Here is a 17,299-nt window from a genome sequence, read left to right as displayed (position 1 = left end):
GAGTGAAAATATTTTCAGACCCCCAGAGCTGAAGTTTGTGTCAGAGATCCAAAGGGACTCTTTGCTGTAATGACATTAGGATGAGGCTGGAATGCTGGGGAAGGGCTGTCCTCATCTCCTGGGACAAGACCCTGTTACTCATGAGGGGTTTCGCTTTGGTGTCCAGTGTGCTACAGGAAAAGCTCCAGTCGTGATTCATGGTTGTAGCTGAAAGGGAAGGGTCTGTGACTTAACGGCTGTCCCCTCGCTGCGTGGGACTAATCCCAGCAGTGCTTTTCCGGTTTTGTTTATTTTTTTAATAATATTTCGTAAAGGATTTGCTCACATCTGGTTTTGTATATGAAGATATCCACATGGACAAGAGCACAGGAGCATAGAGGAAACTCTGCCAAAGCAAAATCTCAAGTTTGGAGTGAAGCTGGTCAATGAAGGCAGAAATTTGGCCACAGAAATACAAACAAGCCTGTCTGCAGCAGCCTGGTTCTCAGCTAGGTGTTGGAGGGCCATCAAGAGAGTATAGCAATGCGTCAGGATGGGCATCTGTGCGCTCTCACGCTGCTTCCTGCTCTTCCCCTCCAACTCACAGACTGCACAGGGATCCCTAAATACTTTCAGTGCCAGTGGGCCCTGCAGCAGTAGGTGTGAGATTAAGCCCTTCTTTTCATCGATGTGACTCTGAATAGGCTACCCCCATTAGCATCCTCCAGACTCTTCTCATTTCAGAGCAGCGGAAACGGAAGTCATTCCTTATTTACACAAACTGATGGATTTTAGCAGTTTCCCTTGAAAGGTATCATTATCCTAACTGAGTGGAAATAACCACCGAAAATTCTCAGTTATCGTAAAACCAAGATGTTGCAGTTCAATTGTATTTCCAGACTCGGGCGAGCTGCTGGAATGCATGCAGTTTAACTTTCCTCTATGATATAATAGTTTAAAAGAGATCAGAGTACATTTTACCATAGTGTCTAGCAATGTGAGTTTATTCAGACTTTTGGCAGGCAGTTCTGCACACTCTTGCTAAAACTGTGAATCATCCATTGTTGGCTGATTGCACTCTAGTTGCTAAGAGATCTGTCAAGTGCATACTGAGGCTTAATTCTACATTTGCTCTAAGAAGGGCTAAATGTATTAAATTGGAACATGTCACATCCTTCCTAAACAAGTAATTAAGGCGCTGCTATGAGCCTGTCTGATGAAGAGAAGAAGCCGGGAACAGCTGGAAGATTTAACTTGAGTGGAGGTTGGTCTCTTCTGTCTGGGAACATGAGACTTATTGCATGTTGGATTTTCACAACCTGATGCATAGTGGAAATAGAAAGGGGAGGGAGACATTAGAAAAATAGAATTTGCAAAAGTTCTTGTTTTTCAGTGTCCTTATATAAACCTCTTAAAATGATCTAATGCTATTTCACAAAGTGTAGTTTTTAGTAATGGAAAGACAATACGTCAGTGTTTCCCAAGCTGCCTTGCCCCCCGCCCCCTCCCAAGTGAACTCTACCATTCACACTGCTCCTCCCCAGTTATCCCACTGCTTGGAAGTGCCGTGATACGTAGTGCAGATGCTGTGTGCTTTCATTCAGGATCCTACCGTTTAATGTTCCTGTTTGCCGAGTACACCAGTAGAAGTGGCAAGTAAGTGGTACTGTGAAAGTCTTTAACCAACTTGTCTGTCCTAAATAGCCACAAGCTTTCCAAGGAGGCCTTTTACTACCCGCAAAGAGAAAATTGATCCATTTGTTGGTAGTAAACAGAGTACGTCATCTGTTCCTGTGACCATACTCCTGCCTGCGTTGGGGATGTGTGGCAGCAATTAAAAAAAAGTAAAAGAAAAATATTATTTAGTCAAGATTCTCACTCATCTGTTCCTAAAATTACATCACTTGCACTGGCATTAGCCACTGTCTGAAAAGTGCTTAGTTTCTCACCAGGCTCTGCATCTTCTTCCTTGTCACTGGGCAAGGAGGCAAAGTCGTGAAGTCGCGGTTTGTCCATCTGTGGCTGGACTGGCAGTAGGCTCCTGGGTTCAGCCTTTCGCCTGTCATCTCCTCCCAGACCCCCGCTGTCATCCCTGGCGTGGGGGGGTGCTCGCTGTCGAACCATGGGCGCCCTCCACTTGTGTTGCAAAGAAGGGAAAAAGTTTAACACAATCTGTGCCAAGTTAGCTAAATGATAAATTATCTTCCTTTTAAAAATAAAACCACTGTCACTGCATCAGCTGTGGTTCCTGGTTTGAATTCAGTTTTTATGTGCTGTGTTTTGCCAGAGCTTGTTACTGAATTTCTGTTCCTTGTGTAGGTCTTTGCAGATATGATTGAAGGCCTTTATAATCCTCTCTGATTAGCAAAACAGATTGAGGTCTGTGACTACTGCTTTGACTGAGGTCTGGGAAATGGTGGCTCCTCTCTTCGTGACGGTTGGACGTTCTGTGAGGTGGAAGTGGTACTGGAGAGTAGCTGTGGCAGTGGCACGCACCAGGATAGTGGATCTCTCTGCCCCTGCACGGGGTTCCTCTGCTTGTCCATTTGAAGGTCTCTCTTCGGCTGCAGGATTTCGGATAGAGCCCATGTGCAGGTGATGATCCTTCGTGGTGGCTCGGTTTACAGAACTAAACAGATGGCCCATCGTCTGGCTGTGGCCTGAGGTCCCTGTGCCAACCACACAGCCTTTGTGGTGGCCATATGGCAAGGTGGGTTGGTGGCTTGTCCCTCTTGTGCCTCCTTGGCTGTGACTTGGTTTGCTGCAGGTTAACGCGCCGGCTGCTGACCAGTGTTAACTGTGTGCTCGCAGGCTATGTATGTAAACCTGAGTGACCTCCCATGGGTGGGTTTCTGTTTGTAACGCCTCTGTTCAGCAGTGATTTCCGTTCTCATCAGGCCTTGAGACGTGTGAAAACATTTTATTTGTAAATGCAGCAGTATCCACTTCCATGCACCTTAATCCGGCGCATCAGTGCTGTCACTGCTATTGACTGGAGTTATCCCTTCATCCAAACCTGTGTCAAACTCGACAAGATTGACTTTCTGTAAACTCATGCTGATTCGTATTAATTGTTTTATCCTTCAGTTCCTCATTACTCCCCTGACAGTCATTTTTCAGATTTTTCTGGCATCCCCGTAAGGCTGCAAACACTATAAAACTTCTCCTTAGGTGGAAATCATCCTGACCTGCTGTTTTAAAAGTGCTTTTTAATAACTGCTGTTTAACGCCTGTCTGTGTTATGGTTGGGATGAAAATTACTTTCTGTAATACGATCTGAATATTTAATTGGCTTCTTCCCCATGCAGAGCACAAATATTTATTCAGTACTCTTATTGGTGTGAATATTGAAAATTTCACCCTTTCCAGGTAGTATTAAATCAGCACCCCTGTTGCCATTCCTGTTGTTCCTAAGGTAGAGAAGCAAAGGAGAAAAAAAAAGGCCCTTGTGCATCTTGATTCTATTATCCAGACATTTTCAGTAGGTCCATTTGCTTTTATAAGTTCTCTTTATTTCTAATACATTGCACTAAAACTTGTTATAATTGTTTTGGCTTTTATATCTGATTTAATCTTCCTCTACACCAATTAACTTATCCATTATCTTTGATTCTTAATCTTGTACAGCATTCTTTCTCACATGTAATAGTGGGCTTTCTGGACATTTAATGACATTTTCTTAAAACTGCTCCTGGGCATTACTTATTTTTAGTATGTGAATTAGCTGGTTAATGATTTGGCTCAACTATTTCAGCTTTGTGAAAATAAAGCTTTTGAGAATTATTAATTTTGTGTGTTCATTATGTAACTGCTTTTACTTATTAGGGACACTCATTTTATCTATGAAATCTGTCACTTGTTTGGTGCATTTTAAGTTCTTCACTTAACACTCCATGCTCTTTCTGTTAGAGATGATCTGTATTCTGAACAAATTATCGTGCCTTTATAAATTACTATCTGCTAACCATGTGTTAGGTTTTTCAGGAGCATCATCTTTCTGGTCATTGTAGCAAGTGATCTCTGAAGGAGAAGCTGTATTTCTTCCTTTAGAACGAAGTGAGCATTGAAAAGACTGTATTCCAGTGCACTGGAGACTTGCTTCCTACCTTTGCTCTCTTTTCAACTTGTTAACTCTGCTGAAATGAAAGATGAATGTGGAACAGGCCAAACAAAATATACTCCTTCTGCTGTGACCTTGCAAGCTGTATTCATTTCTGCAGCTTCTCTTCACTGTTGTGTAACTACTGTTACAACTTTCTTTCACCTGCTGGAACAGGAAGGAAAACAGGCTTTCTACCTTTCCTCTTGAGCACTTACCACTTGTAGGACATCAAAAACATGCAGCAGGAGATAGCGACAAGTTTTATAAACAACGCTAACGTCTACAAAGAATATAGCAGTCATTATTTTCCCAGGTTTCCACTTTATTGCTTGACCCACGGATCTGAGCATGTGCAGTGTGGAGTGGAAGGCCCTTCCTACTGAAGAAGTGAAAAAAACTTGCTGTACAATATATGCTTGTCTCTGGTCTTCTAAGCATAACCCAATGATCGTGAGGAGTGAATGAGGAGCTCTTGAGCCACCTTCTTACATGGGGGTACCTAACTAACAAGTTTTAGAGCATCTCCATTTTCTCCAGGATGCTTGCAGGAGATGCACTAAGTGCTCCATACTGCAGTCAAGGTCAGTCATTCTCAGGCCAGGTGCTCCTGGCAGTTCCGCCCATGCTTGTCACATGTTGCAGACATCATTTCTTTCCTCCCAGGCTAGCTGACATGGCATCTCCACAGCTGAGCCCTCTTGGTAGAGCTAGGGCTTGCCTGGCTGGGACTGTGGTCCTTGGGGAGGTTTGGCCACTGTGTGCAGCAGTGACATTCTCCCCATTGGGCAGGAGCCCCCAGCATCCGAAACCAAAAACAACTGCCAAGGAAAAAAACAGGACAGCTCCTCAAAGGCAGGAGTGCATTAAGTCATTTTCATTTAACTTTTCCATGAACAACTCCTGCTCCAGCCGCAAGCTCGCCTTTGTTTGCAGCAGGTACCTGCAGGCTCTGGCATCGCCTGTGTCTGGGAGTGCTGTAGTTACAAGCTGTCAGGTTACTTCTACACCTCTGATGGTGTTGATAGCATCTGGTGAGATGATAGTTTCCATTTAGTTATAATTTTATAAATTTCAGTATTTTATTTCTAGATGGCAGTGAAGTTATGTAGTACTGTGCAGAGAAAGGAAAAGCCATTAGGCTGACTATAAAGTAATACTGGAGTCTGCTGTATCATTGACTTTTGGCTGTTATTCCAGCAGACGTGCTCCCTATTCCCACGTGAGTCTGGAAAAGGGCTGCTGTTGCCTTGCATCCATCAGTCATGCTGCTGCTGCTTGCTCTGTGCGGGGGTGGGTTTGGGCCAGGCTTCTGCGTGGCGGGTATCTCTCCGAACAGGGAATTGTTTGGAGGACTGTGGCATCACTGCATCTCCCAAAGCAGTGCCTCGTGTGTGCAGAGCTGGTGGCGGGTGGGCGGGCAGAGCTTGGATGCTCTGGTACGTAATCCCTTGGGAGCATCGCTGCTGCTCTGCAAAGGGCGCTGGCTTGGATGTGGTGAAACACAGGCATGTGCTGCCTCAGATACAGGAGGTGAAATTGGGAAATGTCGGTCATCGCATTCAATTAGCCCAGTGCACTGCAGCTGGGAAGAGTTTTTACTGGATTTACTCGTCCTTCAGAGTAGCTCATTAAATAATACCCTAAGTGAAACCCTAATTTCTAAGGTGCATTTAAAAGCCTGCAGGGAGGTATTTCCCTTCCCAGAGTAACTGCTTGCAAGACAAAGTAGGAAGATACCGAAGAAGCTGCGTCTCTGGCAAAGTGCCCGATGAGTGGGATAGATGGGTGAGCAAAGGGAAGATGGCTCAGTTTGCAAAACCACATCTTGCTAAAGGAGCACGATGGGGTTAGGAGTCTCGCATCTAAAGTGTCTTTCCTCTAGGAGAGCTTTAAGAAAAATGTCTGAACAGTTACTTTTTACTTAGCAGTTTTGCCTTTCTTTGTTTCCCCCCCGCCGCTGTGCATTACAGGTTTCCCTTGGGTTTCCCTGTGTTTAAATCCACTCCTGTGCATCTACAAGTGGAAGATGTTTATATGGTAGCAAGTGCGGTAGTTAACCGAGTTGCAGACGTATCAAGGAAACTTATTTCTTTTGAAAATGTAACACCACCACCCCCGATTTCACTGCACTTTTTAGCTGAGCACAGTGTTTAGCTCTATTAAAAGAGTATGGTCTTGGGATATGTACAAGTGCATAGCGGCTTATTTGGCAGGGAAAGGAGCAAAACAATGAACCACGTTGCACTGGTTAGTCCTCTCTAAGCGCTTTCTTTACAGGCATGCTGTCATCTGCCTGTCTGGGATTATTGTATAAAATGGAAAGGGACCTCTCAGGTGGAGGCTGGGGATTCTGGCTTCGGTGGGGTCAGGATTTCATCCTCTGCCACCTGCCTAGAGCTCAGGTCTTGTATTCACATTTGACCCTCCTAATTCCCACCTGCAACTAAGCGCTTTCCTGGCAAATCTGTGTGGAGTTGTATCGGTGATGCTTGCAGATAGTCAAAGCAACAGTGTCGTCTGAGGTTTGGAATTACTATGACTTTTGAGCTTAGAATAAGCACCATAGCCATTTCTGTTTAAAAAACAAAATAGTAGTATTCTAGTCTAGGTTTCCATTTTAAACGCGATCAGTACTCTTCCATCGCTGAGTATTATGAGGATGCATGTTGCTGAGATGCATCTTTACAAAATGTTTTAAATTCTCTATCCTGTACCTATATTGCAGAAATTGGGTAAGGACGGGGAGTTGTGTAAATGTCAGTGCACTGAAAGTCATGCAGACTTCACAGTAATTAAATGCAAGGAGGCCTTAAAGGAGTTCCTTCATCTTATACTTCGTTAACATTTATTGCATGGATCAGGGCTTTGTAGATCAGAGTTCGTACACGTGCCCTTTTTGTCTGGGTGAAGCATCACTGCATGAAAGGCAGGCGGCTATTTCCCTTTTGTGAGCATTTAGTTTATTGTCATAAACAAGAAATTCACATTTTTTTCAGGACGTTTGGTGAGGTATCCCCTGTATCTGAAGCGGGTGCTTGATCGCGGGGCGGATGGGTGCCTTTCACAGCAGTTTGGTGAGGCTTTGGGAAGGCTCCTATGCTGTCTCCTTGGGGCTGAAGGCATTGTTCTGCATCTGGTGGGTCATTGTCCTCTTTTGGGCAGTAGGACTCAATGCTATCATTTAGAAGGTTTAATTGCCATAAACTTTGCATTCTGTAACTCTCCAGTCTTGTAGTTTTACCAGCAACAGTGTCCTGAGTCCCCCGAGACACCTGTGAGGGGAGGCAGGGTGTGAGCGGGCTGGTTTGAAGTTGGAGCTGTGTCTTGTTAGTGCCACGTTAATGTTACAGCGATGGTAATCTGCCTACAGTTGTTGATGGTTTTAGATGAAATATTGGCTGAGTTTTATGGCTTAAAAATGCAAAAGGTGAGAAGAGATCTTGTACTTCAATCCTTCGGTCACAAGAGGCACAGGAGGGCGAGGGATGTCCTGGCACAGCAGCCCGGGGGGTGGCATCATCCCTCTCTGCGTTTCAGGGTGCGCAGCAAGCGTCCGGGATAGAGGCTCTTCTCTGCCCAGCGCTGCAGGCAGCTGCCTGAACACTTGGTGAGCTTGCAAGGAAAGGCAGGGCCCTGCACATACAAAAGTTTCTACCTCTTAAAAATGTGTGGTTATAGAGAGACTGCACCAAGTGCTGTATCTTTCACATGCTCTTCATGTCCTAGTGCTTGCTGCTTAATTCTCATCTCCTTATGACTGCAAATCTCAAATGGGAGGTCGGTGCAGGCCTGCAAAGCTGGCTCTTTCTTCACCTTTCTCAGTCTGAGTTCAAGGAACAATAGCCAGAGATGGATAATTGGCTTTGCTTACTGCGTATTTGTCCTTAAAGCTGAAGAATTTATTGAAACTTCTCAGTATAGTATTAAATTGCTAGAAGTGTTATTTTTAGGTTGAAATGTCTCACCTAGCACTGTGATGGCCAATTTGTTCAACAGATGACTCCCAATTTGCTTGTAGAGAGATATGTTTTTGACTACTTAAAACTGTTGGTGTGTCTTCAAGGATTTAATCCCATTTCATATAGACCAGCAAACTTCTGCAATCCTACTGGGATGACACTTTTCATCCTGGCAGTGGAAACCTTACTGGGACTAGTTGGGAGACTGAGAAACAATCAGAATTTACATTCTCTGCCATTATAGCTTTGTATGTCTGTACACTTCAGGGCACTCCTGCAGGATGCGTTAGCGTAGCTAAAATAAGACAAACAAGTCAACTTTTCTGAAAGCATGAATGAAACCTATTATTAGAGGGGAAAAAATGCTGGGTTAGTATAACCTCTGCCCGAGGGGCCCTTGTTATAAAATAACACAGGAGCAACCGGACGCTCCTCAGTGAAAGGCCAGTTATTGAGTGAATTCAGTGTGAAGAAAAAGAAGGCTCTGGGGAGACCTTATAGCACCTTCCAGTACCTGAAGGGACTACAAGAAGGCTTTTTACAAGGGCCTGTAGTGACAGGACAAGGGGTAATGGGTTTAAATTGAAAGTGGGGAGATTTAGACTGGGTATCAGGAAGAAGTTCTTCACAGAGAGGGTGCTGAAACACTGGGACAGGTTGCCCAGAGAAGCTGTGGATGCCCCATCCCTGTCTGTCTTCAAGGCCAGGCTGGATGAGGCTTGGAGCAACCTGGTCTAGTGGAAGGTGTCCCTGCCCGTGGCAGGGGAGTTGGAACTCGATGATCTTTAAGGTTCCTGCCAACTCAAACCATTCCATGATTCTATGGTCATTGCTCCTCAAGCTGGGCTGGCTCCGGGGGTGCTCTGGTTGTAGGTGCCTGTGGGAGCACTTGCTTCTCCTGCTGCCCATCCTCAGTACAGGGCAATGGGGACCTGGTAGCAAGCATGGGGCTTGTCTGCTGCTCCCCACCAGCCATACTAGGTGGGACCAAATCTTCCCAATGACGATCCTCAGCCATTCGTGCAGCTGAAATCTGCAGGTTGGTTCCCACCTACCTTGGAGAGGAGATGAGAAGGATTCAGAGCTGGGTGGTGACGATTGTTCCCTGCTGGGATGAAGCTGGGTGGGCGCTGATTTTCAGCTGTATCGGATTAGTTAATATAAAATTCAAACTTCTAAATCCCCTTCCAAGAAAGAGACTGACATGCTTTTCAGTGTTAGAAATTACAAAATTTTGAGTCCTCACGGCACAATGATATATGCTCACAGCAAGATCAGAGGGCAACAGCAGGCGTGCCAACAGCTTGACAATTAACTGCAAGGAATCTAAACAAAATCCATTTTAATGCAAAACAAACACTCTTGAAGTTTTTTATATTTATTTTGGTTGATAAAACTAAGATTTGGTGGAGGGAGGAGAAAATGAGTTGCTGAACCACAAACTCAAATGAAAATTGAGCCCAGACCAAGCTCGACTGGGCGCTAGGGAAGCTGGGAGGTGCTTGTACCATCTACCACTACATTCCAATTGTGAGCACCCTGTTCAAGAAGTTACAAAATCTCAAATATCCCAGTGGAGGTATAATTATTTTTCACTCCTTTATCATAGACTTTCCTTTGAAAAGAGTTCGCTACCTTAAAATAAGCGGAGTATTATCCTTGCCAAAGATCTTTCAGCCTCTTTAGAATAGGGCATTTAGATTACTGGGGACAAAGTGAGTATCTTGAATGCTCCGTGTCAGGGCACAAACAAACGGCACAGAAACAGTAGTACAGTACAGAGTGAAACCTGACAACTTGGTGTTAAAGGAAAGGAATGCTACTGTATGGTTTGATTGTGATCAACTTATCTTCAAGTGGGTTTATTAGCAATTTAATGGAATATTGGTTATTCAAGAACCATAATAGGCCCGGTTGAAATGTCCCTTCTGCGCAGTTTTCCCATACCCTGTGGAATGAGCAGAATGTGACAGTCGAGCTTTCAACAGGCTTCATGAATTTTAAATACTTTTCAGCTGTGAAATGGGGCACATGGCATGTGGTCAAGGGTGGACAAGGAGCTGGCAGCCGCCGGGGGTATTATGGGATATTGAGTGTCTGGGAGATAATGAATGCTTGGCTTATCCAGGTGCATTCTTGGCCTGCTGTGCATGTCCAGGCAGAAAGGAATATATTTCTCTGTCCAGCACTTAACAATTGATCATTTTGTAATTGTAAGCAGAAAGTATTTAGAACGTTACTTTCTCAGCATGCCTGCGTACGACTTAAATTTCATGTCATCATCTTTATCTGGCAAAATCTTCACTGTTTTTCTGTAACAATGCATTCATGCTGCTTGAACTTTTCCACTAACCTGATTTTATGCCTAGTGGATATTAGTGAGCCTCTTGTTCTAGTGGCTTTAAATCACCATCCTTTTAAGCATCCTTTTATTTTTTCTGTGAGTTTTTTTTATATCGGATTGAAATTATTTCCACTTGCTGTGGGTTGAAATTTCAGCCCAACTTTTTGTAGCAAGTGAGCAGGTTGCTGGCTCATGTTTTGTGGGAATAGTGTCCCTGCATTTTAAAGGCTAAGTGATGGAATAGAGGAAGGGGAAATGCAGGCATGTTTTACTGCTGGTGAGCTGCATCGAGTTATGCACTTCGGTTCTGCTTAGCTATTAAAATACATTGTGCTCCAAGGACATCCAGATCAATTGTGATTTTTAACTCTGTGTACCTGGAAGAGGAGGTTGCCGCTTGACCTCTCAAGACCTGCCAGGCTGGAGCTCTCCTGCATGGCATAGAAGCTTTTCTGGGACCAGAAGCTCTGGAGGCCACCTGCCACTTTCTGTTCCTCCTCTGTGTGCCAGTCCCTTCTGTGCTGCCCCTGGTCCAGCCCTTTCCATGCTTCTCCTTCCCCATTAATCCATAGTGGTGCTGTACTCACTCCTATCTTGGGCCGCTCTCCAGGGGCAATGGACATTTGGCACTAGCTACAGCAGCCCTAGGCACACAGTTTGTGACTATTTCAGTAGTAGGGCAGTAAGTGAGTTTGGAGCTGTAATTAGCAGTGTGTGGGCAGTCACAAATGGGGTAATCATCCATGTGGCCCTTTCTGAACGCCATGGATCATGAACTACCCAAACTCTGCCAGAAGCTGTGCCTGCCTGGTGCAAGCTTTGGATAAGGGTGGAACTGTCTCAGAGCTGCAACCTGAAAGCATTGATGTGGGATCTGTGTAGTGGGAGCCACTAACAAGTTATCTTCTGCTTGATGATATGGCTTGGGAGTACCTTGATGTGTTCCTTCTTGGGTCCCCTGTGACCTTACTTGCTGAAAAATGGTTGGGGGCGTGCAGTGTTGCGTGCACACTGCATGGCACGTCTGGCTGAGCAGGGTGGAAGGAGCAGCGTGTCTGCCCACTGAGACCGGTGCCCGCTATGTGTTGGTGGGCACTCCAGCACAGGCACCAAGGCACTACACGTCTGACTGATGCTGTGGTGCAACTTGGGTAAGGACCTGGCCCTGGAGCTCCATGTTGGCAGAGTACAGCAGGGTGGGATCAACTGAAACTCCCAAAAAAAGTTTTCTTGGGTGTTCTGATGTGATGCTGTTTTCCACGTGTCGTGATGCGTGGCCTAGTTTAAAGAAGTCATGCTTGGATCACTCTGAACTGAGCATTCTGGATGCCTTAGGAGCAGCATATCCATACACGCCATCGAGGAGCGTGCTGCTGAGCAGCTGGCAATTTGCTCTGGGGCCGGGTTTCTGCCTGTATTCACCTCTCTCCCCTTCCCGAAAAAGGCAGTGGGATGGACACAAAGGCCCAGTGTGGGTGGAAAGGGAGATGGATTGCCAAAGCAAACTGTGGTCTGTCAGCTGGCGGGTACAGGGTGTCCTTACCAGGCTGTCCTGTTTGTGGGACAGAGCTGACCTTACTTGTCTTGCACTTAACACACTCTTACAGCATGATCTGCATTGAATTGCTGTGCTGGAGCATCTTGTTCTTCCACCACTTCCCTGCTGACCTCTTAAGAGCCAGGGCCCTTTCTGGTATCAACACTGGGAGCAGGAGTTGGAAACTCTGCCACAACCCACATCCCTCGATTTTCCGAGATCAATATACACAAGGGTGTGTATCTGACCTACTTAAAGCAAGAAAACAACCAGTAGTGGGTTTTTCTTCTCAAAAACCTTAAAACTATTACAGTGCTGCTTTATTTCCTTTGAAGCCTCTGCAAGCCCAGAAGAGCAATGCTTATTGTCAAGTGGAGACAGACTTGCCTCATCTCCAAAGAGCAGATTGAGACCGGCAAGAACCTGGATCATGACCAACACTGGTATCTGGTTTGGCAAAACTGAAATCTACCCTTTCCTGGCCTCGGATTTGTCCATCTCTATTTATAGCCTTCACCCGGAGCCTTGCTGAAAAATGCATTATATATTGACAGTGGCACTTTGTGAACTCAGAGCTAATGGCTCCAGAAATAGTCACCTCGGAGATATCACAGTCTAACTTCTGCATATATTAAGTCTGACATTTGCTTTGCACAGCTATAAATGACAGTTTAAAACACAATGAAGTGGAAACTGAAGCCAAATAATTGCGATTTACCGTGCGGAGAAATTGGTGGCGGACGTAAAATTTCAGGAGACAGCATGGTAGTGTGTCTTGGGCTGAGAGCCCTTTTTGTTAGGGCTGCAGTCAGTCTCTGGAGAAGCGAGCTGCTGGCATTTAGAGCAGAGCTCTGCTGGTTTAGAAGCCTCATTTAATCTCTGGCTCACTGGATGGTCTTTTGCTCTCTGAAGCTCTCTGCACCCTTTCCTTCAAAACAGGTCTGCAGACACCTTCCCCCTTTCACCAGGAGCTCAGAGGCGAAGGGGTAATTGCAGTCATTAGGGGATGCCTGATTTGGTACCATCCACAACTTCTGCTGAGCCCCAGCTGTGCCCCTGCCCATGGGGCACCGAGGAGCCTCAGTGGCGCCTTGCCCATGGCCCCATTGCCCAGCCCTTGCACCCTGGGGGAAAAGCTGCCCTGCTCTTGGCAGGGGTGAGCCTGTGGCTTGCAAAAATAATTTTCCTGTTTCCACTGTCTTTTGAAAAGGTAATTTCCTTCTTACTGTCAGCGTAAATCCTGTAACAAGGTTAGAGACCAGTAAATAATTTAGGAAGCATTCTCCATCTAGAGTGCATCAAATACTAATATAGAGAAGGAGAAATCTCTGCACATCAGTTACAGTAATTGGTGGAAGGCACCAATCTGGGGGGTAATGAGCTCCATTTTTAAAGCACAAGGAAATTAGATTCTTATAAATGTCAAACGCAGTTACTGTCTTTTTTCCTTGAAACAGAGCTGGGCTGGCTGGAGCCCATTGTCTCTCAATCAGCTTTGCTATGGATTAGACACATCCCGTCTCACACCAGGAATGTGCTTATTAGAAAAAAATATCACTACACAAAGCATACAAGCTTTAACACTCAACCGATGTACTAATGGGTACATGTACAATAAAACCCAATATCGTGTTACAAACCTTAAGCTGACCTGAGATAATATGATACAGAAATGTTAAAGGATATGGGTGAGTCTTGTTTGCTACAATTCTGACTACCTGGAATTTTAGTTTACAAATAAAGGACCTGAAGTGAGGGAAGGTGGCTTTTCCTCTTGGCTACTTATGCAAAAAGCAAGCAGTAAGTCCTCTTCATAGTGAATATGCTTGTAATCAGGTCATGTCCAAATACTTCGTGTATTTTACTGGTGTCTCCTGGGTAACTGTGTCTTCACAGAGGAGTTGCTCCATCCACCTTTTTTCAGTTCTCTGCTGGAAAAAAAGGCAAGAATTTGTTCATACATCAAAGCTAGCTCTGTGAGTTAATCTTTCATTCATTATAAAAATCTCACCAGGATGTGTTAAGACTCCATGCTTCAGAAAAACAGCTATCGGTTAATTGAGGATAGAGGGCTTTGTGAAATCAAACCCCTTTGCTGCATCCCTATTTCTGACTTCTGACTTAAGGATCACAGCTACTTGACCCTCCTTAGCTAGAGAATGTACCTTGTTTTCTCTCTAGGGTAGGAGCTCTGTTGGGAAGTGGCACTATCCTTCCTGATGTGGGAAGGCTTAAGGATGGAGTCAAGCTCTCAATTATCTTTTGCAATGATGAAACAGACTCAAGGTACTTCTGTGGACTTCACCACACACTAACCCAAACTCTGAACGATGCAGTATGCTGGACATGCTGCACTGGAGACCTTGCTCTGAACTGCTGCACAATGGCTTTAAAGATGATGTGGTGGGGTAATGCGAGTCTCTGGTATCCCCTCTGCAGGAAACTCAGCTCTGTGCAAAAACAGATGGGCTGTTCATTTTTGGTTTTGTTTTTCTGGAATCCTGTATTTACAAGTTCTTTTTTTTTTTCCAGTTGCCTTTTTAGTAATGTTATGTCTCCCTTCTGATCTTCTCCATTTCAGTTTGTGCTCCTTTTTTGGTTTCTATTTCTACTGAATGAAGTTCCTGGTGTTGCCCGTAGAAAACAAAACAGCAACGTGGGACTTCGGGTTTACACCAGCAACAGATATTGAAAGATACTCCTAGCATATGTCACCAGACATGTGAGCAGCACTTTCCAATTAAAACTCTAGAAATTTCTACTGGTTGCTTAAAAACCCCACAAAACACTGAACTGTAGACTTGAATCCATTAACACCCATCATGGAAAAATGATACCGCTGTTTGTATGGCAGTCATTTCATTTAGATTTAGTTTCATAAGATAAAATAAGCTCAACTGTTGGGGGAAAAAACATCTTGAGCATTTTATAAATATCTTCAAAGCCTGGAACAATCACGAGGCAAGTTTAAACTAATTTTCTGTGATCAGAACCGGAAGTTGTCCAAAATAACTTTCCTTATTGTTTACGCTACAGCTGCATAGACCCCTGTAAATTAAATTAAGAAACAATTCAAGGCATTTTTGACTTAACCTAGTGGTTAAATGGTAATCAGCAGCTGGTGATTAAAACATACATATGATTCAAATCACAGATTCAATGTCAGCATTTACCTTCCACTATTCTCATTAGCTGAGCACTTTATTTAATTGGTGCTCTAGTACAATGGTTATTAATTGGCCATTGACCCGTTAGGTTTGCAGGCAGCCTGGCAACACCTCTGTATCTTCTCTGTAGGCTGCCCAGGTTTTACTTGTTACCCCTCTCCAAGGGTCTTCTGTTGCCCGGAGTAGCTTTTGCTGTCCCCACAGCAAGTGGGTAGGGTGGTCCTCTGCCACCGTAACACCTGCAGCTCTGCCAATGCTCCAGGCTGGTGGGGATGCAGCCTCAGGGAGGAGGGCAGGAGCAGAGTGGGTGCTTGGTGGGGACAGCCACTGGCTTGACTTTTTCTGCTCCCCCTGGGAGTGCCTGATCATCAGCACGTCTCCTGCAAGGGCTTTCTTTTCTTGATGTTTTGGTTTTGGAAGCTGCTGGAGGGAGTGGATTTAACTGGAGATAGGTGGCCACACAACAGTCTGGGTAGTTCTTTTTTACCTGCGGTTTGGCTTGCTGCCTTAAATAACCCCATCTGATGGGTATATTTGTTTATTCCAACAGCCTGTGGCTGGTGTACTTTTGTGTCAGGGTGGCCTTACACCCAGTCATGAGTTTGCTTGTCTGCTTCATGGAGGCACAAAACAGTGAGTCTACATGCTCTTGTCTTGGGAACCTTCTTATATAATGCTGCAACTGCATTACTCCATATTAAGCAATTGTTTTCTTCTTTGGGACTGATGGCTCTTAAGCACATAGCACCTGCACAATAATAACCACTGGGTTTTGCAGGCAAAAGAAATCATTCTGCTATCAACAGAGATGTTACAAAATGTTTCTGTGTTTGTACAACAGTTTTCCAATATTGACTCAGCTGTTTCCCATTTATTTTTAAAATACCGCATGGGTCCAGTCCTCCTTATAAACCTAATTTTAAAGATCGTTGGAGAAAGAGCAACAAGACTAAGAAAGATGAAGCCTGGAGACTCCTGAGTGCCAAGTTTTAGCCTGAAGTCATTTTAGCATCAAGTGAAAGAGGAACGAAAAGAAGTGTTAATAATTGTAAAGAGCATGCTGCAGGCTCATTCCAGTCTGCGTGCCGAAGCCTTACATGGGATTTTGCATGGAGAGAACAACTCCTTTGTTCTCGGGAAACTCCCCCATACAGCACTGCGTGGCAGGGTAACCTGTTAGCATTCTCCAGATGGCACGAAGACCTGTCTTCTTCCTGCTCAACTTTAAACAGAGACACCTACTTTCACAGTGTGCTTGTCCAAGGTTTTTTTTGTAAAGTGACGGAAGAGAGAGGATATGCTAAAGAGGCACCTCCAGAGAGCAGGTCCATCTTTGATAAGATGATTCCCTCAGTGTATCCGTCAGACCTCCATCAGCTATCCTGGCAGCCCATGGAGACCTGCTCTTGACTTTTAGGCCTGGTCACGGGGGTTAATGGGTTGACTCACAAATGCCACATAGCTGAGTCATGGAAATTGAGCAGAAAACGTGGGCTTACATGGATCACGTCTGCCTCCTCCCTTAGTTCCTGAAGCCAGTACCACTCTCAGGAAGGTATGACAACCAAAGCATGTGCTGCTATTGCTCTGAGGCTGCTGCAGCAAGGGTGAAGGACTAACGACCATCACATCTCCTTTCTCTGCCAGGATGGGTATAGTTGGGCTGAGCCCGAGAGAAGGGCTACTAGAGTTGCTTCTGTTGTTATGTGGTGCTGGAAGACAAGCACTGTGTCACCTGCTTCAGCTTCCTGTGTTGCTTATAGAAATGCTTAAATTACCACGTTAAATAGATAAATTACCTGTGAGGCATGCAAAACCAAGAGCTAACAGGTGTTCACTATGTCTTCCACATTTGTTAATTCTTGCTGGGCACCTCTGGTTAACCTTGGTGAGGAGGTTTCACCAAACACAAAGATGCTGCTGTGTGGGAACAGGTTCACTGGCTTCTGTGAATGAGCTCACATTTATGTTGATATTCTGTACCCTGTAGTCATAAGCTTTTGGTGAGCGGGTGGTTGCACGTAGGAGCTGCTTTTGGCTAACAAGGCACCAAGACAATGGTGCTTGAACATAGTGAGCTTTAGTCCCTCATATGGATGGCTGATGATGTGAGCCTCTGTAGAAACAGGTTCTGCTCCAGGCATCCTCAGCAGCTCCGACTGAGAAAGCGGAAATCTGAAGCTGCGTTCCCCACTTGATTTTTGAGTTCCT

General features: G+C 44.9%; 1 protein-coding gene across 1 annotated transcript in view; it reads left to right on the top strand.

The window, feature by feature from the left end:
• The first annotated feature begins 7,433 nt into the window (after window positions 1-7,433).
• The window catches only part of DDAH1 (dimethylarginine dimethylaminohydrolase 1), a 26,994-nt gene continuing 17,128 nt past the window's right edge, over window positions 7,434-17,299 (top strand). Inside the window, exon 1 of the mRNA XM_010148978.1 lies at window positions 7,434-7,508. Coding sequence (XP_010147280.1) covers window positions 7,434-7,508 — 75 coding nt within the window. The remainder of the gene's footprint in view (window positions 7,509-17,299) is intronic.

This window comes from Eurypyga helias, unplaced genomic scaffold, assembly GCF_000690775.1.
Source record: "Eurypyga helias isolate BGI_N326 unplaced genomic scaffold, ASM69077v1 scaffold19263, whole genome shotgun sequence".
Classification (NCBI taxonomy): Eukaryota; Metazoa; Chordata; class Aves; order Eurypygiformes; family Eurypygidae; genus Eurypyga; species Eurypyga helias.
Note: the sequence above shows the minus strand (reverse complement) of the source record. Positions and strands in the feature narration are given on the sequence as shown.